At 37.1% G+C, this 23,862-nt stretch overlaps 1 protein-coding gene across 1 annotated transcript in view; it reads right to left on the bottom strand.

The window, feature by feature from the left end:
- POLQ (DNA polymerase theta) overlaps window positions 1-23,862 on the bottom strand; it is a 118,363-nt gene that overhangs the window by 28,295 nt on the left and 66,206 nt on the right. Inside the window, exons 17-24 of the mRNA XM_039248868.1 lie at window positions 22,262-22,405; window positions 20,998-21,194; window positions 13,849-14,089; window positions 12,486-12,679; window positions 9,258-9,395; window positions 7,681-7,855; window positions 5,225-5,351; window positions 4,218-4,339 (exon numbers count right to left, since the gene is read on the bottom strand). Coding sequence (XP_039104799.1) covers window positions 4,218-4,339; window positions 5,225-5,351; window positions 7,681-7,855; window positions 9,258-9,395; window positions 12,486-12,679; window positions 13,849-14,089; window positions 20,998-21,194; window positions 22,262-22,405 — 1,338 coding nt within the window. The remainder of the gene's footprint in view (window positions 1-4,217; window positions 4,340-5,224; window positions 5,352-7,680; window positions 7,856-9,257; window positions 9,396-12,485; window positions 12,680-13,848; window positions 14,090-20,997; window positions 21,195-22,261; window positions 22,406-23,862) is intronic.

Here is a 23,862-nt window from a genome sequence, read left to right as displayed (position 1 = left end):
TCTTCTGCCCATTTCTTCACTGGGTTGTTTGTTTCTCGGGCGTGTAGTTTGGTGAGCTCCTTATAGATTCTTGATATTAACCCTTTATCTGATATGTCATTTGCAACTATCGAAATCGGTTGCATTCTTATACACCAATAAGGAAGCAACAGAAAGAGACATCAAGAAGCTGATCTCATTCACAATTGCACAAAAAACCGCAAAATACCTAGGAATAAACCTAACCAAGGATACAAAAGACCTGTATGATGAAAACTATATGAAACTTCTGAAGGAAATTGAAAAGACACAAAGAAATGGAAAAACATTCCATGCTCATGGATCGGAAGAGTAAATATTGTTAAAATGTCATTACTACCCAAAGCAATCTACACATTCAATGCAATCCCAATCAAAATTGCACCAGCATTCTTCTCAAAACTAGAACAAACTATCCTAAAATTTGTATGGAACCACAAAAGACCCCGAATAGCTAAAGTAATACTGAAGAAGAAAACCAAAACGGGAGGCATCACCATCCCAGACTTTAGCCTCTACTACAAAGCTGTCATCATCAAGACAGTATGCTATTGGCACAAAAACAGACACATAGACTAATGGAATAGAATAGAGAACTCAGAATTGGACCCACAAATGTATGGCCAACTAAACTTTGACAAAGCAGGAAAGAGTATCCAATGGAAAAAAGACAGCCTCTTTAACAGACAGTGCTCAGAGAACTAGACAGATACATGCAGAAGAATGACTCTAGATCACTTTCTTGCACCATACACAAAAATAAACTCAATATGGATAAAGGACCTGGAAGTGAGATAGGAAACAATCAAAACTCTAGAGGAGAAAGCAGGAAACAACCTCCTTGACCCCAACCTCAGCAGTTTCTTACTTGACACATCCCCAAAGGCAAGGGAATCAAGAGCAAAAATGAACTACTGGGACCTCATCAAGATCTTTTGCACGGCAGAGGAAACAATCAATAAATCTAATAGGCTACTGACAGAATGGGAAAAGATAGTTGTGAATGACATACCGGATAAAGGGCTAGTATCCAAAATCTATAAGGAATTCACCAAACTCCACACCCGAAAAAAAAAACCCATTGAAGAAATGGGCAGATGATATGAACAAATACTTCTCCATTTTTTTTAATGTTTTATTTATTTCTAGGAGAGGGAGAGAGAGAGAGACAGCATGAGCAGGGGAGGGTCAGAGAGAGAGGAAGTCACAGTCTGAAACAGGCTCCAGGCTCTGAGCTGGCAATCAGCACAGAGCCCGATGCAGGGCTCGAACCCACGAACCGCGAGATCATGACCTAAGCGAAAGTCGGACACTTAACTGACTGAGCCACCCAGGCACCCGGAACAAATACTTCTCCAAAGAGGACATCCAGATGGCCAACAGACATATGAAACGATGTTCAGCATCCCTCCTCATCAGGGAAATACAAATCAAAACCACACTGAGATACCATCTCACGCCAGTCAGAGTGGCTAAAATGAGCAAATCAGAGGACTCTAGATGCTGGCAAGGATGTGGAGAAATGGGCACCCTCCTACACTGTTGGTAGGAATGTAAACTGGTGCAGCCCCTCTGGTAAACAGGGTGGAGGTTCCTCAAAAAATTAACAATAGAACTCCCCTATGACCCAACAACAGCACTGCTAGGAATTTACCCGAGGGATACAGGAGTGCTGAAGCATAGGAGCACATGTACACCAATGTTTATATTAGCACTCTCAACAATAGCCAAAACATGGAAAGAGCCTAAGTGTCCATCAACGGACGAATGGATCAAGAAGATGTGGTTTATCTATACCATGGAATACTACATGGCAATGAGAAAAATTGAAATCTGGCCATGTGTAGCAACATGGATGGACCTTGAGGGTGTTCTGCTGAGCAAAATAAGTCAGGCAGAGTAGGACAGATACCATATCTTTGCACATATAGGAGGATTAGGAGGAACTTAATGGAGAACCGTGGGGGAGAATAAGGGGAAAAATAGTGGGGGAGAGGGAGGGAGTCAAACCATGAGAGACTCTTGAATGCCGAGACAAACTGAGGGCTGATGGGGTGGGGGGGAAAGGAAGGGGGGTGATGGGCATGAAGGAGGGCAGTTGTGGGGATGAGCACTGGGTGTTATATGGAAACCAACTTGACAATAAACCATTTAAAAAAAGAAAAAAATTAAATTAAATAAATTACTTTCAAAATTGAGAATAAAATAAAGAAACCTAGAGACATGGGAATTCTGAGATATATAAGTCATTGTCAATAGAACTGCACTACAAGAAACCTTAAAGGTAGTACTCTGGAGGAAGTACTTTAAGATTCCCTGAATTACCCCAAGAAATGAAAAGTGCCAGAAATGGTAAAAAGCAGATGGATAGGAAAGACACTTTTTTATTTGATTTCTTTGAAAGATAATAGACTGTTTCAGGCAAGAATAACTATATAGTAGAGTTTATATGTCATAGAAATAAAATCTATTATAAGAGCGGGTAAATGGAAAAATTCCTTACATTACAGATGAAATGGCATAAGGTTATTTGGAGATAGTTTGTGTGGGATACATATTGTAAACTCCAGAATATATGTATAATTAATAAAACAGTAGAGAATAAAAAGTCACTTTAATCTTTAAAAAATAAAAAAACAGATAAATAAAACACAAATAACAAGATAGTAAACTTAACCATATGCCAATAATTTTTTTAGAGAGTGAGTGAGCACAAGCCGGGGAGGGGAAGAGGGAGTGGGAAGGAGAGAAGCTTACACAGTCTCCACGCTGAGCATGGACCGTATGTGGGGTTCAAGCTCATGTCCCTGGGATCATGACCTGAGTCCAAATCAAGATGGATGCTCAACTGAGCCACTCAGGTGCCCCACAAATAATTTATTTAGATGTAAGTTGACTAAACACTAAACTTATGTGACAGAAATTTTTAGATTTAATCCATATACATTTAATTTCAGTGAACTTAAAAAATTTAAACAAAAGCAGTATAAATTATTTTCATGTTAAACACAATTTTATTGTTTAGGTAAGAATAAATTGATGGGTGAACAAATAAAGTATATATATGTACAATCAAATATTATTCAGCCTTAAAAAGAAAGGAAATTCTGACATATACTCCAATATGGATGAATCTTAAAGACATTGTGCTAAAATGTCTGAAAGAACCAGACACCAAAACAATACTGTATAATTCCACATAGATGAGATACCTAGAGTAGTCAAATTCTCAGAGACATAAAGAGGAATGGGGGCTGCCAGGGGCTGGGAAGTGAGTGAGGAGAGTTATTTTCTAATAGAGAGTTTCAGTTGTGGAAGATGAAACGTTCTGGAGATGGATGGTGGAAATGGTTGTACCACAAGGCAAATGTACTTCATGCCATACAGTTAAATACTTAAAAATAGTTACAATGATATAATGCTGATTGTTCATACTTAAAAAGCAAAACTGAAAATTACCAAACAGGTTATGTTACCATAGACCTGAATTCACCATTGGAATATTAAGTTTCTGACAGAATTAAAATAAATTCAGACTGCACTCACCCAGATGTGCCAGCTGTCAAAGATCAAAGAGCAAATATGTATACAAATGGTAGGGATGGTGTAGGAGTTAGATCGTGACTCTTCTGACTAGAGTTTATAACCAGAGTTAAACTTTTCATGAAAAGTGTACGACTAGAGTACTGAGGAGAGGTCAGGCATGGGGAGGACAGCCTTGGGGGCTGCCTTCTGCATCAGGAAGCAGCGGTGTGGAGAAGAGGAGAAGAAACAAAAGAGCAAAGCAAGTCCGAAAGAGAGACAAAAAAAATTATGCCCGTAGAGATCAAGGGAGGACAGAAATTGAATAAAGTGAGGGTTAATGAACAGTGAAAAAGCTGTACAGAGGTCAAAGAGGACAAGGACAAATGATATCCTCTGGACTTTGCCAAAAGGTGTACAATGACCTTGGAAAACATGTTTTCAGCAGACAGCTGCTGATAAGCTTACACCACACAAGTTTCCCACAGAGCAGATCATGAAGACAATGACACTGACAACCTGGCAAAACAAAGAGGAAAAACAGGTTACACTGAAGAGAAAAGACAGGGAGGGGCCAATGCATACTTCTGAGTCTTATTCATAATGCAGGCTTTATCAGTGCTTTGAAAACCATTCCCATAGCAATGAGAAGCTCAAAACACCATCAGCCACCTTACCCCGGAAAGGTACAAAGGCATGTCGCATGCTGACTGAAAAGGGCATTCCTCGGTCTGAGGCTCTCTCCTCCATCTGTGCCTGCTGTCCAGAATTCAGGCCACAACTCTTCTTATTTCTTCCTCTGTCATGCAAACAACATCAGCAGCTGGATGTGAAACAGTCTCAAATATATGAAAAAGGCCTCATTTTTTCAGTAAAGTCAATAGTTCTATCTAAGAAGCTTGAAAACCTTATCATTTGAAACTTACTTTAAAGCTGAACTAGATTTTATTTTTCAGCAAACATTCAATTCAACAGGAAGTAAGGCATTTCTTTAACAGCTTTTGCCACATACTGCTTCTCAAACAATTATTGATATTTAGCTCAAATCAACAAATCCTTGACCATATGTAATATAAATTACCTATGCTTTTTCTTTCCATCAGGTGTATATGGCAAGGGCAGGAGGGGATGTCCCTGACATAATACAACTCTTCTCTTTAGCAACTGAGTTAAAAAAGCACATCACGTTGATTGATGTAATTAGTGGCCTAGGTTTTCAGCCTTTCACCATCAACTAGCATCATTATAGACAGACGCAGGATTTTAAATAGATAGTACCTAGAACAGAAGTAGATATGCCCAGGGCTGCCTAGGTGGCTTAGTTGGTTAAGCCACTGACTCTTGATTTCAGCTTAAGTCATGATTTCAGGGTTTGTGAGTTTGAGCCCCCACTCAGGGCTCTGTTTCTGGCTCCACAACAGACTTGGGGTTTCATGCAACATAGAGCCTACTTGGGATTCTCTCTTCCTCTTTCTCTGTCCGTCCCTGTGTACACACATGCTCTCTCTCCTTCAAAATGAATAAACTTTAAAAAGGAGAGAAATATGTATGCCCAGAACAGAAAATTCGTTATTTCATTATTTTGCCCAATAAAATAATTTCATTATTTTGTTCAATAGGCTGTTTTTGAACCATTCATACTCACAAAAGTATATTAACACAAATACAGAGAAATAGCATCTACCTGTATGTAGGAAGTAGGCCTTTGCCTAGGGCTTGGGAAGGTGGGCTCTCCCCTACTAGTGTTGGCATTTCGATCTCAAAATCTCTTGGCACATTCTGAATATTTGGTTCTATAAAGGTTATTCGTCCTAAAATAAAGCAGAAGGAAGACATAAAATTGAGGGGAGTAGGAGGGATCTGTCATTTATTTTCATAGTGATTGGATTTCTGAATTACCTTAAAAATGCATGTTCTATTATTGTTAAGGTAAAATAAATTTATATTTAAATATTTTTCATTACATTCATGTATCTGACAATGATAAAATAAGTACAAGATCAATCCCAATGTGGGTGAATATATGCATCAACAACAATAGAATGTTTCTTTTACGTTAACCTAGGTCTCCTAGAAAACTCCATGATAAGATGTAATTTGGGAAGTTGAACTATTCCTATGCTAAAATGAATACCAGATGTCAGCACTATACAGTGTTCGTGGTAGTATTAACAAGTAAAGACGAATCAAATGAATCCTAGGAGAAATGACTGTCAAAGCCTTCAAACCCCAGTAATGCACAAGACAGAGAGAATCTGAAGCAGAAGAGCAGCTGAATGCTGACAGGGGACAACTGGCCCAAGGAGTTAGCTAATGTGGGAAATGCAGGAGTGAGAAGTGGTGACTGGAAAATCACTTTCTAGACATCAGCTGGCTGCTTTTCTTCATCACCATGCTTAATCATTTAGAGAATCAATCAACAGCAGCATTGATAAGGCTGGAGACTAGAATCAGGTGGTTAATGAATTTTCTAGGAAAGAGAAAGCAATTTGTTTTAATGTTTATAGCCTTTATTTTCCCCAAAATATTTTACATTTGTTTGCTTACTGATTTAACTTTTCTAAAACATAGAAGCATCATTCCAAAAAAGTATGGGTAACTGATTTTGTTACTGTAGTTTTTATAACAGTATATAGTGATACAATATCTTGTTTTATAATGTACTCTCAGGCTGTCTACTAGCTATTGTATACAATTTCATCTTCTTTTGATAAGTCAGACATTTTAAGTACCTCAGATATTCTTTTTCTGAATAAATCCCTAAGATATGTCCTTGTTCTTTAGCTTTTGGCAAAAATTAGTGCTCAATTAATTGTAGATATTAATGTACTTATTATATGGCCTGTTCAATGTTACAAAACTAGCCAACAGCAGAAGAAGGAATCTAAGTCTCTTGCTGCCTCATCACAGTGTCTTCTTTTATATAATGACACTTAATATTCAGGTCTATTGTTTGAAATAATAAGGTTAACATGGCAGACAAACAAGATGGCAAAAATAAATTATAAAACATGAATGTAGCTTCATGGAGATGGATTCTAATAATGAAATGGATTTGCTATGCTTAGGTAAGCCTGTATTTCTAAAATATTCTTTAAATGTAGGCATAGTATGATGAAAGCCAATTGAAAAAAAAAGGAACTGATTACTTTCTGCTTTATAAGCAACAAATAAATGCAACACCTTTAAAACTCTAAGTTGATTTTGATATGTTGCTATGTCTTAGCGTATGTCTTAAAATGAAATTTAAATACCAACAGGGCAGGACATGGATATGGTAAAGGAAGAGGTTAACTAAATAGGGAAGAAGGGAAAAGAATTTGTTTAGAACAGGGAATAAGCAAGCAAAAAGAAAAGCAGCTCCTAATAGTGCCTCCATCTGTAATAACAGCAACAACTGATAACTAGCCTTGCACAAAATGCCATGCACTATTCTAAACACTTTAAATGTATGAATCTATTTAATCCTCAGGATAACCTGGTGAAGTAAGACTATTAACACCGTGTTTTACACATGAGGACATGTAGGCACCAAGCTACCTTGTCTAAAGATTCACAGCACCAGAATTGAAACCTGGTGAAAATTAAAGCCCAATTCTATATCACCAATCTAACCTCTCCCCAATGAAAGAATTAATTCTGCCCTTTCTTCCAATGCACTTTGCATTTGGCAAATATTTAGTTTTGCATTTCCTTACCACATTACACTCACACCTATCCCAAGAGTTCTACAAGACATCAGCTCTTTTCTGATTGAGTAAAATAAGACACTCATCTAATATACAGATGCCCCACAGCACTACTTAGATTCAACTTAGAATCATAAGAGGTTCAAGAGAGGGGTACGACTGAAATTAGATAAGATTACTGACTCAAATAAATATTAATCCAAAGCACAATCTCAGACATCCCAGTTACTTTATATAGTACTTGAAATCAGGAACCATATTTTACTAAATCCCATCTCTGTAACTAGTATCCATCCATGTTTTGGTGTAGTATGTGTTTCATAAATGTTTATGGAACTTCACAGTATCCAGTGATCAAAACTTGAATTCCTTGGTCATCATAAGCAAATATTATACATGAAACATTTTCCTTTCAAAATTGGATATACCTATAATTAAGATTTCTTATTACCTGTAGCAGTGTGTGATTGTGATACAGGATAGATTCTTTCCATTCCAAGAAAAGGATTCAGACGCTTTTCCCGTTGCAGAGGAAAGACCACTTTGGTAATAGCGTTAGTGATTCTTCTCCACTCTAATATCAAGCCTGGTAAAGGATGCAATGCCTTTAGTTTATTTAAAATTTCCTGCCAAAGAAATATAATAAAGTAAGATCAGATTCTTGTCCAAATTCCATAGCAAACTAGACTTTCTTACAATCTCAAAAGAAATTTGCTAACTGCTGTATCTACAACTCAAAACTACTCTGGGTTTTTTTGACAATCACCATGATAAAACTATAATAACTATAGATTATAAAATGCAAACATGTTAATGCTGAGTAATATTTAGATCTACCTTAAAAATAAAATCAATGAGATGTCAACTTAGCAAGGTACTAGAACTGCCTTCCCTCACCCCATCCAAGAATCCTTTCTCTATATTTTCTTCCTCTATTCTTCACGTAATTGGAAGTTTCTTATGTTTTGGGTTTTTTTTCCTCTTTGCCCTAATACTTTCATGGTTTTCACATCAAGAAAGTTAGAAGGCATTTATCTTAACTGTGAATTTTTCACGCTAGAGAGTTTTGGGAAACTGATAAGAAATAAGAACTTGGAAGGTTAGAGGGCCAGTGAAATAAAACAAAAAGTTTTGTTACAGAATGAAACTGTGCAAACTTCCCTAGGACAGGTTAGTTATAGTTAATAATATTAGGGTCAAAATTCTACAGAATGGCAACTTGAGACTGCTTTCTCCATGGCTGGTGTGGCTGTACTTCCTACCCTTATTATTCCATTGAAAATTTGTTCAGCAAAACTGTAAAATTAGTCTTTTTGTCTCTTCTCTCCTAAGCAAAAGTTTCCATGGATTGCGATTTGCACTTTTACTTTGAAATTAGTAGAATAGAGGTGCACTGGATGGCTCAGTTGGTTATCCGACTCTTGGTTCAGCTCAGGTCATGATCTCATGGTTCATGAGTTCGAGCCCTGCACCAGGCTCTGTGCTGACGGTGTGGAGACTGCTTTGGATCCATTCTCTCTCCCTTTCTCTCTCCCCTCCCACATTCTCTTTCTCTCTCTCTCTCAAATAAATAAACTTAAAAAAATTAGATTAGATTCTTAAAACAAGTTCATGGAAAACTTACTATTTTGCCCTAAAATTGCCTTAAAATGTTTTATTTGTGATGGTTGGCTTATTTTTTTTTAATTCTTCCATACCTTTGTTCATATTCCTATAACCATATAAATTATTTTATACTGGAAGTCCAAGAGTAGTAGATGTCAGTGATTAAGTAATGTCTACAGATCTGAGGTTATAAATCATTATACTGTGTTAATGATAGGAAGGACACAACTGCTAAAGCAGATTATGGCCAGATTATTTTCCACGATGGTTTTTGCAGGCACTTGAACCACAAACCAATTTGTTTTTTTCTGGATATGTTAAAATCTTGGGCTATGCTGGATCTTGATTTCATCAGCATTCTTTCAAGACACTAAAATGCTAAAAGTAATTCAAATTCTTCCCTGTGACTGCCCCAAAGAGCACCTTACTAGTGCTGAACTGTTTTCCCAGCCTTAGCTTGCATCCATTGTCATTTACTCTTCTCGTAGAACCTAAAGTTTTCTTGCTGCCTTGTTTTTTTATCTCTCCATTTGGTGGTAATTTTAATTCCAAAAATAAAACCTGGAAGAAATTAATGTTTAGTCAAGAATTAAATCACAAGCATTGGCATTCACAAAACATATTTAAAAGTTATTTAAGAAAATCTATATAATTCAGCATGGGTTTGGAGATTTTTTTATAACATATTAAATCATCACATTTAATAAATAATAGCAATAAAAATTTGTATGTCAAGTATGTCTATACCCTAATTTAGGCACTATCAGATTAATACCAACATCAGGCTTTTAAATAGTCAAGAACACGGGAATGTATACTCTGTGCTGAACAAGTGATAAATAAACTATTGACATTGAGACTTCAGTTGCTCTGAGGACTGAGAACTCTCCTAAATATCTCTTGATGTGGTAACCAATGGGGCTACTCAATCATTTAGGCCTCATAGAGGGTCAATATGGGAGGCTTTGTGGTCATTATAAAATCACAAAAATCAGAGAACACTAAGGTAGAGAGGGATCCAAAAAGCCATGTACTTACCCCACCATAAGGCTAGACTCTGAGAATCCCTGGACACACAAAAGTCAGGAAAAGGTGGCCAACCCAATGTAACAATAATGACAGCTAGAGCGGCTAATAAGCACCCACGGAAGAAACTAGGCCTACACAGGGCAGGGATTTTTTTTTTTTTTAATTTAAAGTGACAATAAATCAACAATTCCAGGAAGAAAGACCTACCATAATTAAAATACTTCAAAGATCTCAAATTATGTATTTAAAAGTTCTTTATTTTACATTTCTATTTTTGATGAAACCTTCAGAATTGAGTATGAAAACTTCATATAAATTATCTCTCCAGGTCTCAATTAGTAAATCTGTGGAATGAGGGGGTTGAACTAGATGAGAGCAAGAGGCACTAATATTTACTGAGGACTTACTATTTGTCAGTCATTATGCTAGGTGCTTTAACATGTGTCATCACATGCAATATGTATAACAGTTCTGTGACACATTTGAAAAGTTTACACAGTTGGAGAAACTTGCTTAACATTACATGGCAAGAAAGTAGAAAAATTAAGAATTAGAACCCACAGTCCTCTGACACCAAAGTCCTTTTTCTTTCTTCTAATCCATGCTTCCCTCTAGATCAGGGATCAGCAAACATTCCCCAAAACGGTCCAGATAACAGATATTTTCAGGTTTGCAGATTTTACTGTCTTTCACAACTTCTCAACTGTGCCATTATAGACCAAAAGCAGCCAAAGACCTGCACAGACATAGGTGTGGCTGTGCTCCAATAAAATTTTACTCACAAAAACAGGTGGCAAGCCAGATCTAGCCCATAAGATGTGGGCTAGCCCACTCTAAGCCAGTGCCATCCAAAAAAACTTTTTGCAGTAATGAAAGTGTTCTTGATTTGCATTCCCCATTATGGTAGCCACTTGCCACATGTGGCTATTGAACATTTAAAATGTATCTAGCATAACTAAGGAACTGAATTAATATATTTTATTTAAGTTTAATTAAATTAAATTTAAATAACCACAAATTGCTAGTGGCTCTAGATTATTAGTAATACCCTGCCCAGTTCAAAGATTCAACTTAAAATCACTAAGGATTAAATAATGTGTGAGATTGTTAGATTATCTTAAATATAACTTCCATTTTAACATGAAGACCTAAGAACAAGCCATTAACATCAAAGGCCTTTTATTCTGGCCTAGAATCTGGTCTAGGCCTATGGCCTTAGTTCCCATCTGAATCACAAGGGTACAAATTCCTGCTTTTGCCCTAAGTCTACTTATGCTGAAATCCAGAGATCCTATGATTTTGATAAGTCTTCTATGTAATTTTATGTGTAGTCAATTTGGGAGTTTTAAGCTAAAGAACTCAAAAGAGGGGTGCCTAGGTGGCTCAGTCGGTTGGGCAGCTGACTTCAGCTCAGGTCATGATCTCATGGCTCGTGGGTTTGAGCCCTGTGTCAGGCTCTGAGCTGTCAGCAGCAGGATCCTGCTTCAGATTCTGTGTCTCCTCTCTCTGCCCCTCACCCACTCATGCTCTGTCTCTCTCTCGAAAATAAATAAACATTAAAAAAATAAAAGAACTCAAAAGAAAGAAAAAAAACAATAAAACAGCACCATTGGATTCAATACAAATGTACCCTGTGATTAGGAAAAACAAAATTCCTCATATTTTAAAAACATAAACCTGTGGCTTAAAAAAGAGGCATTTTTATGAATATATATAACATTTATTGAGCATTTACTATGAGATGGGCACTATTCTAACTGTTTTTACATTCATCATTTACTCATCACAACAACTCTATGAAGTATTTGTACCATAACCCATTTTACAGATGTAGAAATTGAGATATAAAGAATTACTGTATTGGCCCAAGGTTACAGAGCTAGTTACTAAGTGGAGGAGACAGTATTCAAACTCAAGAAGTCTGGCTTGAAAGCCTATGATCTTTACAATATGCTGTATTACTGAACTGCATCTGTAAGATACCTGAACTTCAATGCTATCGAGTATAAGCACCCACCCTGTATTTGTAACCCCTCTACAAAAACCCAACCACCCTTTGTGGAGTGTGGGGAGAAGAAAGAATAGAATGTCAAACTTTGAAAATAAAAAGAAGGGTAAACTGTGTCAAAATGTGTGTAAGTTTATAAAAATCTTATGTAGGTTTACAAAAGCAAACAATTACACACACACACACACACACACACACACAAACCCTTTTTCATTAACAATTGAGAAAAATATCTCATTTTGTTTTCCAAAAAAAATTTGGGAGTAAGGAAGGAGTGAGAGTTTATGCAATGACTAATTTCATGGAGAAACAATGACACTGTTATGTAACAACCACTATAGATCTTTTGTTCTATAAATATTTACTGAGTACCTCCTCTGTTCTAGGCAAACCTCATGGAGCATACATTCTAGGTTTCTTTACTACCTTCCAATTTCATAAATCCAGATATAATTTATAAATTAGATGCTAGAATACTCTACCTCCAAAGTACTCTAATAACAAAAAGTTTTTTTAAAACTGATCTTTGATGTTTAGGCAAACACATTCAGGAAATACATACACACACACACATCACTTTTAACCCTAAAAATTCCCCATTCCCATGATACAACCTCAGCGATATCATCTGAACTGGTGAAGGAAAAACTGTGCCCGGCTAGTTGATAGGCCTGAGTCTCAATCGCATCCAGCTTGGCTTGCATTATGTGTTTTTGACTTTCACACTCTGCAGTACTAAAGCCAATTCCATTTAGTTCTAACAAGGCCAAGCAGTACTGAGAGGGCATTTCCACTTTACAGAAAACATCTGGAAGAAAAGAGAAAACTAAAACGTTAATTCGCCAACTAAGTGACTAGATTAGCATCATCACCTAAACACATATGGAATTTTTCTAGGCAATTCAGAGATGCTACCTAAGCTATTCTTCAAGATCCAGTCTCTGGAGCAGCACTCTTAGCCCAATAATGAAAGGCATAAAAGTACTTACCCCTTTTCTACTTCAGCACTAGACCACTATCCTTACCTACATAGAAGGCAGAAAAACTGGCAATCTTGTGAATAGTCTGGATACAATAAACTGCCTTTCTCCCAAGGTAATGTTTTTGCTTCTACTCTTGGCAAAAGCAAGAGAGCCAAACTTGTTGCTAAACTGACTAGAAAGAGTTAATCTCTTCAAATTATTTCCAATATTCCTAGTCCCGTGATACGCATGCTTGCACAAAGAACTAAAAATGGAGGCTTCTTATTTTCCAATCCTCTTACTAAAGAGTGAAGAAAAAAATTCCTAAAGTAAGAATCAGAGTTTTTTTTTTCTATCTACTGATGCTTCTCAACAAAGTAGTCGTTCTACATCAGTTTTTCCAGTTTGCTATCTGGAATATTAGTCTCAAAGATACTCTACAAAGAGTTGAGACACTGTGTATTATGCGTTCCCGAGTTTATATGATGCCTGTTAATTTAGTACAGACTCTGAGAGGCCCTGAAGCAAAGATGACTCTTTAATTTTGTATTAACTGAAAGTCTGAAATTATTTGACCACAATACCTTTTATTTTATGCAGTACTTACTAACATCCTGAAAAGTAAAAATATTTAATATCTGGCCTTTTAAGGAAAGTTTGTTGACTCTTCAACTAGACAGTCCAAACAGAATTTGCATTAAAAGTGATAAAGAAGGATGCCTGGGTGGCTCAGTCCTTGAGGCCTCTGACTCTTGATAACAAACAACTCAGATCATAATTTCAGGGGTTTGTGAGATGGAGCCCGTGTTGGGCTCTGCGCTGACAGCACAGAGCCTGCTTGGGATTCTCTTCTTCTTTCTCTCTGCCCTGTCTCCTTGCTCTCTCTCTCTCAAAATAGATAAACTTTAAAAGTTTATTTTGTGATAATGTGTGATAAAGATCTGTGATAAGAGTCTAAATATACAAACAATACCAGTCTGTAACAGCATAAAAATGCTAGCACCGTTGTTTTTACCTTGAAGATTTTCCTTCTTCAACAAAGAATTGAGTTGATTCATAGCATTGAAAATGAGAATCGACTCCACAGATGCTCTGTATCGCCCAGAATGTTCAGTGTTGACATTCAGCCCCAGACTCTGAACTCCTTGACCAGTCTCTATCCCTTCCAGGAGAGGCAGCTCATCAGGAAGAAAACTGGAAACTATGCTGTGAAGAGTTGGCTCCTTAGAATCTGGATCTAGTAACCAGCATGCCACCTGATGGGTTCAAAGACATTTGTGCACCTTAAATTAAAAGGGGGAAATGCTCATTTCTAATCTTACTCATTTTCACATGATACCTATTCAGTGGTCCTCCTGGGAGAGGTGGAAAGGATAACATTGTCCCAGGGCTCATTTTTGGTACTAATAAGAGCAGTTTTCAAAGGAGGAAAACTCACAACCTTTTCCATCACTATAATGTTCCTGCTGATCTAGTTCTGAACTAAGCTTGAAATCCAAGTGCCTCTCAGATAACTTCAACTACGTTTCTGAAAATGTAGATGGACTCTTCTCTACTAAGGGTTGATTTTTGCTAAGCTAGTATAGTAAAGATGGGCCTATATAGTTTTAGGTTTTTAAGAATTCTTTCAACATCATAAGAAGTGAGATATAGGGGCGCCTAGGTGGCTCAGTCAGTTAAGCATTCGACTTCGGTTCATGTCATGATCTCATAGTTTGTGGGTTCGAGCCCCGCATTGGAATCTGTGCTGAAGAGCCTGAAGCTCAGAGCCTGAAGCCTGCTTCAGATTCTCTGTCTCATTCTTTCTCTGCCCCTCCCTTACTTGTGCTCTGTCTTTCCCTGTCTCTCAAAAATAAGTAACTAAAAAATTAAAAAATAAAAAAATAAAAAAGTGCAATATAAATGTTTTACCATTAAAAGTTTATTCCAAAGTTTTAGAAACAGGATGAGTTGTCACCAGGACCATCCAACAAATCATGATTGCTATTTTTAGCTTTCCTATGAGACTAAAAGACCTGTAGTTTCTAATACTAGGCGATCTAGCAGATCAGCAGATGAAAACTAAATTAGAATTAGGAAATCTAAGCCTGTTAATAGTTCTGGCAATTACTACCTGACTCAGTTACTTCTTCTGTAGCTTAAGAATGTAATTTAATAGAGGAGTATAGTACTATGAATTATAATTAGAAATATAAAATTGGTCTCTGTTCCCATTTCTAGGACAGAACTTCTGAAACACTTGAAATTTCTTTAACTATGAGATAAAGGTGTCTTTGGTTATGTTAATGAGGTGACTTTTGGAATGCCCCTAGGTTACCTCAGGATGGGAGCTGGCTGCCAGAGGAAACAACCCTGTGATTGGAGGTTTAATACTTTCAGTCTCACCCCTGACCAGCTGGGAGGGGCCTGGGCTAATGGTTAATGATTTATTCAGTCATGCCTATGTAATGAAGGCTCTATAAAATCCCCAAATGACAGGGTTTGGAGAGCTTCGAAGTTGGTAAACATGGAGGTGTTGGCAAGAGTGGTGTGCTTGGACACAGCATAAAAGCTCCCCTTCCCCTCTCACTTACCTTAGCCTGCATGTCTCCTCCATCTGGATGTTCATCTGTATCATTTATCATATCCTTTTGTAATGAACTGGTAACTGTAACTAAATGCTTCCCAGAATTCTGTGAGTCACTCTATTTAATTTATTGAATCTGAAGGGGGTGGAGGTCACAGGAACCTCTCAATTATAGCAAGTTGGTCAGAAGTATAGGTAACAACCTGGACTTATAATTGACACCTGAAGTCCTTGCCAGATGTCCTTGGAAAGGGGAGTCCTTGGAATCTCCAGTCTATAGTCAGTTGGTCAGAAGCACAGGTATTGATTTGGGCTTGCAACTGGCCTCAAAATAGTGGGTAGTCTGTGGTACTGACCCTTAACCTGTTGAACCTGATGCTATTTCCAGGCAGATACTGTAAGAATTGACTTATAGGATAGCCAGCTGGTGTTTCAAGCATTGCTTGATGGTGTGGGGGAAAACCCTACAAACACATCAAAATTGGTCTCAGAACATTTTTTGCTTGCTTGTTTTTTGGTGTCAGAGAAGTAGGACTTGCTAGAAGGGCCTGGCTCACAGAAACATATGGTTTATGAAGAGAAAGGATAAACGGGCTCAAACTCACAAACCATGAGATCATGGCCTAACCTAAAGTTAGGCGCTTAACCAACTGAGCGATCCTGGCACCCTATATACAATCATTAGCTTCTTGAGGAACTTTTACTAAAAATGGATTAGGAGAGTAATTTAGGAGGAGGGTCTGGTCTTGGATGCTGCAAAATGGAACGGCAGAGGGTTGATGCAGTATCCACAACTCACTACAGTATAATCACAGTTGAGTGTACGTGATCCAGACACATGGAAGGTTATTGCCAAGGGAACAGCTAGCCTGGTACACCAGATAAAAGCCACTGTAAGGTCTGTTTTCCCTGAGAGGGAGACTGTCCCTCTTCTCTTATAAATGCCAAGTGGAACACCCCAGATAAAGGAGCTAATATTCTTCATATGCAAGCCATATGGGACTGCTTTAAGATAACTGGAATATTTACCCACCAAAATCTACTCATTACCCAGGTCACAGTAAATGCTGTGGTTTAAGGGGGCCCCTTTAACCATATAGCCGCACTGTTGCAAAGCTGAGGGACAGTTTGGGAAGCCTTATCAAATTTACCACCTCACTACCTCTCATAGGCCTTAGAGATGGTGATAAGAATATTAGATTTATTAACAAGAGAATGAGAAGAGGCAGGGGCAGAGTCAAGAGACTTCCCAACAGGGTAGAAATTTTTAAAAGGTTATTAGGCAATAAGGTGAATAAAGCAAATATTGATAGGAGCAAGAGAAAGAGGAAACAGAAAGGGAAGAGTTTTAGGACTCACCCAGAAGGCTGGAAATCTTTAGATGATTATTAAGAAATATGATGAATAAAATGGGTATTGATGAATTAAAGACTTTAATACAGCACCACCAAAGGTTGGGTGGGTCAAAACGACTCCCACCCCCTACTAGTCCCCCAACACTAAAGGGCCTCAAACAAGACTGCTCTATTCATCATAATTTGGAGAAATTTTAAAAGCTTAAAGGCAAAAGTTACAATGAGAAACCTGACCAGTGGTTAGGCAGATTAATCAAGTTAAAGATTAATAAAGGAGCTGGGGTCCCTTGACTTGACTTGTCCCTTGGGACTGAAAGCCTTTAGCACAAGAGTAGGTAAAACTGTCAGGAGGTGGAAAAGAGAAGTTTCCAGAACTCTTTGATGGAAGATCCAGGAACTCTGGTACCAAAACCCACTGGTAAAGCCCTGACTTGGGCTACAATTAGATTAAAAGAAATCTAAAAATGTAATGGTTGATAGGATTATGTAAATTGGAATGTATAAGCAGGTATTATGTGAAGAAGTTATATCTCCTTTACCTGAATATTCTGTGGTAATGAGTTGTTATGTCTGGTTGGGGAACACTTTCCCTACCTAGTTTTGTAAAACCAAAATCTGTTGATGGAGTCCTAATGTAGGTTATGGTTAGAAATGTTAACCAATGATGGAATTAAGGAAAAAGTCTGCAGGAGAACTGGTGTGTTTGAAATGGCTTCAGATGAGGTGGTTGGGTCATTACCTGATTGCATTTTGGGAATGGACATTATGTTAAATAGGGGAACATGTTCCATAATTAGTATTGTAAAATGGAAGGCATGTAAATTCACTCTTCAAGCGATGTTAAATGACATGCTCAGTGCGACCCAATAAGACTGCCTAATCCTGCACAGTATGGAATACAAGCTCGAGTGCTTGCAGGCACAGATAGCTGGCAGGCTATCTGTGTGATAGCCCTATGTGGAGAGTGGGCTAATGGCAAGAGCTTGTGAGCCTCTCCTGACAATGCCTACTAGAACGTTAAACAAAAGAATTTCCATTTGAGGGTATTTATTGCCTTGTTATCTGACATTGTTAATTGACGCTATTCCTATGATTAAAGGATATAACATGATCTTGAAACCTGAAGTACCCACAAAGTGTTGGGTGATATCTGAGAACTGCTCTAATGGAGATGGCAGTGTCAGTGGAGTTCCATAATAAAATGGAAACAGTTTATACAGGGTCATGCTGCCTGGGGAATGCAAAGAAGAGATACTCAAGAGCAGAGAGCTGTTTTCTTCTCAGCTTGACTCTGGAATTGTGTGAGGAGGCACTGCTGGATTCCACTGTCACTTGGACAGTACTCTAGACTGTCTGACTGACTGACTGACAAAGAGCTGCTAGGTTTGTGAGGGCAGTTCCAAAGTGAATGGACAATATCTTGTTTTGGAAGTCCATCATTCTAATTAAAGAAGATAGAAAAAATCATCCTGGTGTGCTGAATTACATGCTATTTTCCTAGCAGTGATCAAAGAATTGAACAGCTAGGGAAAAGCCCTATGTTCAGGTTTTCACTGGCTTATAAATAATGCCCAATAGCTTTGCCAAAATGTCAGTCAGGAAGGCAATGGAGACCTGGTCTACTAAAGAAGGGTTCTCTTCAAGGACACAGTCCTTATGGAAATTTGAAGGGGTGCATTAAAATAGGACACATTAATGCCTTTCAGAAGAATTCCCTTCTAGGCTTGGACAGTGACTAGAATCATTAAGCAGATGTCCCTGTATGACCCTGTGAGAAGATCGCCTGCATCCATGAAATGAGTGGACCTGGTTCACTGCAGCAATGCAGAGATGGGCTGAATCTAGACTTATTCTTCTTGCACCCTCTGAGACACAGAATGCCAGAATGAATTATTCTATGTGCCAACAAGAGAGACAGAGACTGCAGATGATTATTTGGCAGATTCCCTGTTAAGAAGGTCATGAATATAGCTGGCAGGTGAGATTAATACTTGTAGCCTTGAAGGTCTACAAATGGTGCAGATAGGAACAGACATTGACTCTGGACCATGCTGTGTTTACCTGATTGTAGGGGCAAATGTTGAGTACTAAAAAAAGAACAGAAGAAACTGCACCAGTTTGGATGGCTGACTGTCATTTCTTCAGACCAAAGAACACACCTTGCAGCCCATTATGTTCAACAATGGGCAGAGATATCCTCCTCCTAGTTTGATAGAGAATTAGAATAGGCAATTAAAACATTGGTTGTCTAAAATGAGGGGAGATAAAGGCAGGAGGGGCTGGCTTTATGCCTTCATGGTATTTGAGTATGTGCTCACACTCAACATAAACGGGGCTAATGGACTCCCCACTGGATATATTTGTCTGTTTGGATCTGAGGAACTAAGGGTGGGGAATGTGCTAGTATACTTTCTTTCTGATATCACCTCAACATTTTTCCTCCAAGCTGACGCAGGGGTCATAGGATCAGGACTACAGGTATAAGGGCTGGAAATGAATGATTCCTAAGTAAGAAACTATAACTATTCCACATGGGGTGAAGTCACATCCTGCCCCATCAGGCCCTTAGGAATTGTAACATAAAGGTTAAAAGCATTGAAGGTAAAAGAGTAGCTATGGGCAAGGAGATGAATAAATGGGCTATATAATGAGGAAAATCCAATATTAATATCTCAAAAGCCGCTCCAAGCAAGAAAGGATATTATCTTTTCATTTGATTATGTCAGATGCCTGAAAGGGTGAAGCCATATATTGCTGACACCACTGTTACTTTTGGAACCTGGTAAGCCTGCAGAGCGGAGAACATTTTCATATCCCCCACCTACATTAGAAACTGGTGAACAGAAACCTTTTAGACAATATCAAACAACGTAGTTTAATGTAAAAGTTGGCAAATGTTCCTATAAAATAGAGCTTTTTAAAATGAATAATTAAAAAAATTTTTAAATAAAATTAATAGTTTATCTTCTTACATCAAAAGTGTTGTGATTGACAAAACCAATTATGGACTCTTTCAAATAGTTTATGCAAAAAGTACTATAATAAATTTGAGATGCTACAGTAGTTTTAATGAGAAGCTCATATTATCCATATTCTCCTTTTGGACTCTGGAACATCAAAATTAAGTGACAACTTTTTATATCCAGTGAAAGTCAGTTTAAAAACTACATGGAATTTATCATATGTAAACTAAGCTTGGCTTGAACTACAGAAAAGGTCAGTATCTTCAGTTTATCTGATATTGCCTTTGAAAATTTCCCTAAAAAAGCTAAAGAAACTAAGAAACCAAAATTTATCCTATTATTGATTATATTCCAATAAGAACCAAGTAGTCTCATATATCAATTCAAAATTAGTATTCCATATACCTCATGTATTCAGTATCAATAGGGGGAAAATGATATTCCTTTGAAAGCTATGATATTATATGGGGTGCCTGGGTGGCTCAGTCCATCAAGCTTCTGACTTCAGCTCAGGTCATGATCTCACACTCTTGTGAGTTCGAGCCCCGCATCAGGCTCTGTGCCAACAGCTCAGAATCCTGCTTCGGATTCTGTGTCTCCCTCTCTCTCTGCCCCTCCCCCACTCACCCTGTCTCTCTCTCAAAAATAAAATAAACATTAAAATATTTTTTTTAAAAAGCTATGATATTGTAAATAAATGTCTTATGAAAATGCATTACACTGTTAAGTGTATGTTACAATAACATAAGTTACCCTTTCCTTAATACATGAGAGTTATCATTATGAAAAGCATATCATGCTTTGCTATTACTATAGCAAAGTTCACAAGGGCTAGTAAGGTGATTTGTCCCTATGCTAAATGGCCCTAAATATTATCCTTTTAAATGGCTTATTATCTACACATTTTTCCTATTTTCTGCCTCTATCCTCATGGACATCTGAAACAACCTGCTATCATATATTTATATCTGACAGTTCTCACTTCATTTCTAATTTACTGTGAGACAGAAAAAACATAACTGAAATAATTTTTTTTAAATCTCTGAGGAAAGATATGAACTTCAGTGTTTTGAATTTGTGGAATCTGTTTTTACCTACATAGAAGTATTTGGTGCCTAACATTCTGTTCTGGATAGATAAGATTACTGGATAAAGGAGTGACTACTCTGAAAAATTTAAGCCTCATTGTTATAGTTATAAATACCAAGTCATTTAAGAATTAACACTACACATTAAAAAAATTTTTTTAAGTACAGTAAAAAGTAAATAAGACATGAAACCTTAGGATCTTCATAACTTTGTTCCAGGGAGATACCACAAGACAAAAGAAGAATTTTATAGCTCTGGATGAAGTCATAGATGATAATAGAACGTTCTTTATGAGATTCCTCTTGAAAGCAAGACAGAAGGTACCACATTCTGTCTTTCACAGTCAGGCTTGGATCCAGAGAAGGTGGGATCAAACTGGAACTAATTTCTTTAAAACATAAACAAACAAAAAGGTTTAAAGCAAAACTTACATGCATTCATTTGAAGCAGCAATCTTTAATAAAAAGACTGAAAAAGACTCAGAAATCTAAGGGCTTAGTTCCATGTAACCAATAACTCAGCATGACCTTATTCAGGTCATGTTTATCGCACAGATGAAGTGCTTCATATTCTGATATATGTGCTACTGAAGCAAGCACAAAGTACTTCATATTCTAAAAACTAAAGCTTGTGCTATATAATTTATATGCTCTATTTAATTAGGTGGGAGACAATTGTAAATATCAAGATTCTTAAAAATTTACATTTCTCAGAATAAGGAGTTAAAGACAGAAAAGGTGTTTTGAAATGATTTTTAAATTAACTCCTTAAAAAGATTTAGTATGAATGTATAATGTTACATCTAAGGAAAAAAGCAGCAGTTCAAATATCTACTCAACATAACACATTTTTCCCTTAAAACAACTGAAAAAATTTCATGCTTACTCAGAAACACACATTACATGGCATTCTTTAAAATGTTTACTTATTAATTTTGCTACTGTCTAAAACCAATCTGTCAGCTAGTTAATGTAGCAACTGTAACCAGATCACAAGGCAATTCCAGATCATATCCTCTCTATTCCAAAGACTTCTACAAAACCTGTATGATTCAACTACTGTAGGTGTTCAGCTCATCACTGTCACTAGATAAGTTCCAGACACAGTCAATGACAGGAAAAAAGTCTGAAAAGAAACTGGTATAATCCAATCTTCAAAGCAAACCCCTAAGAGGTCCAGGGAATCCCTAAGGCTCCACTCCACTACCTCCAACAAGAAAAGATAGTATTAGTAGTGTATGTGATAAGTAGAGGGGAGTAAGAATAGTGTTTAAGACATTCATTCTAATTAATATATGAAATAATGTAAACATGAGCCACTGTCCCCCCCCCTTCTTTTAATACTAAAAATAAATTCTAGGTAAATATCAGGAAATTATCCTCAACAAACAAGTCACTATCCTAATAGAGATTATGTTAAAATTATATGGTACTAAACCAAATAGTGATTACTCACCAGGATGCTTTTGTTCCTTCTGCAATGAAAAATAATACGCATCTCTTCCACCCCAGCATACTGCCAGACCAACCACCAAGATGTCATCACAACCTTTAACAGGAACTCCATCATCTCTAATAGGGGTTTCCTGGGGTAGGCTAACTAAATAAGTCAAAAGTGAAATAGTTAAAAATCTCAAAATAAAGCCATTAAACTGAATGTTAAAACAGTGATAATGATAAAAAAAAAAACAAAAAACTATTTGATTGGCAAAATTTCCAGATCCCTACAATATGCACTATTTGGATGGTCATTTTTAGGTATATGTAAGATCTTCTAGGCTTCCTATCAATTAAAATAACTGTCACTTTGAAAAATTTATCAAATATGTCTTAACATATATCTATAATAATGACTAAAGTGGGTATTAACTAAATTTTTTTAAAGCTGCATTTTGAATTGCTGTAACTGAAACAAAGACACTGGCATACTATAAAAATTTTGTAGTGAAATCATCAATTCTTTTCTTTTTTTTTTAATGTTTATTTTTGAGAGAGACAGACAGAGACAGAATGTGAGAGGCAGAGAGACATGGAGACACAGAATCTGAAGCAGGCTCCAGGCTTTCAGCTGTCAGCACAGAGCCTAACACGGGTCTTGAAGCCATGAGCTGTGCGATTATGACCTGAGCCAAAGTCGGACACTCAACTAACTAAGCCACCCAGGTACTCCTGAACTCAGCAATTCTTAACACTAAGAAACTCCAAAAAAAATCAAGCATCTGACTTCTTAGTGAAGAATCAGATATGATTTTGTATCCAGAGTCAACATTTTTTCTAAAATAATGCATCTCCAACTTTACAAATACAGGTCAAGAACCAATCTAATAACTGGCACATAGTTGTTACATTTAAGTGAACAATTTTATCCCTCTAACCCCTTGCACAAAGAATGTGTTCAATTTTATATTTGTTGAATGAAAAATAGAAAGTACTAGTCAACACAAAACATACATAAAACTTTTCATTAACACATGTGCTCCATGACCTAAGTGTTCATCTACAGACAAATGAATAGGAAGATGTGGTATACATATACAATGAAATATTTTGGTGCCATAAAAAGGGTTGAGAACTTGCCATTTGTAGCAACATGGATAGACCTACAGGGTATTATGCTAAGTGAAATAAGTCAGACTGAGAAAGGCAAATATCATATGATTTCATATGTAGAATCTAAAACAAAAACACATAAACGAATAAACAAACAAGCAGAATCAGACTTATAAATACAGAGACCAAACTGATGATTGCTAGAAGGAAGGGGAGGTAGAAGGTTGGGTAAAATGGACAAAGAGAGAGGGAGAGACAGGCTTCCAGTTATGTAATGAATAAGCCATGGGAATTAAAGACACAGCATAAGGAATATATAGTGAGTGATATTGTAATAGCAATGTATGGGGACAGATGGTAGCTATGCTCATGGTGAACATAGTAAAATGTATAAACCTGTCGAATCACTATGTTGTACACCTAAAACTAATATAACATTGTATACCAATTATACTCAAATTAAAAAATTTAAAAAGGAAAATATGTGTTCCATGAATTGAATCAGGT

This window comes from Hyaena hyaena, unplaced genomic scaffold (assembly GCF_003009895.1).
Source record: "Hyaena hyaena isolate Hyena2069 unplaced genomic scaffold, ASM300989v1 scaffold_321, whole genome shotgun sequence".
Classification (NCBI taxonomy): Eukaryota; Metazoa; Chordata; class Mammalia; order Carnivora; family Hyaenidae; genus Hyaena; species Hyaena hyaena.
This window is presented reverse-complemented; position numbering and strand designations above follow the sequence as displayed.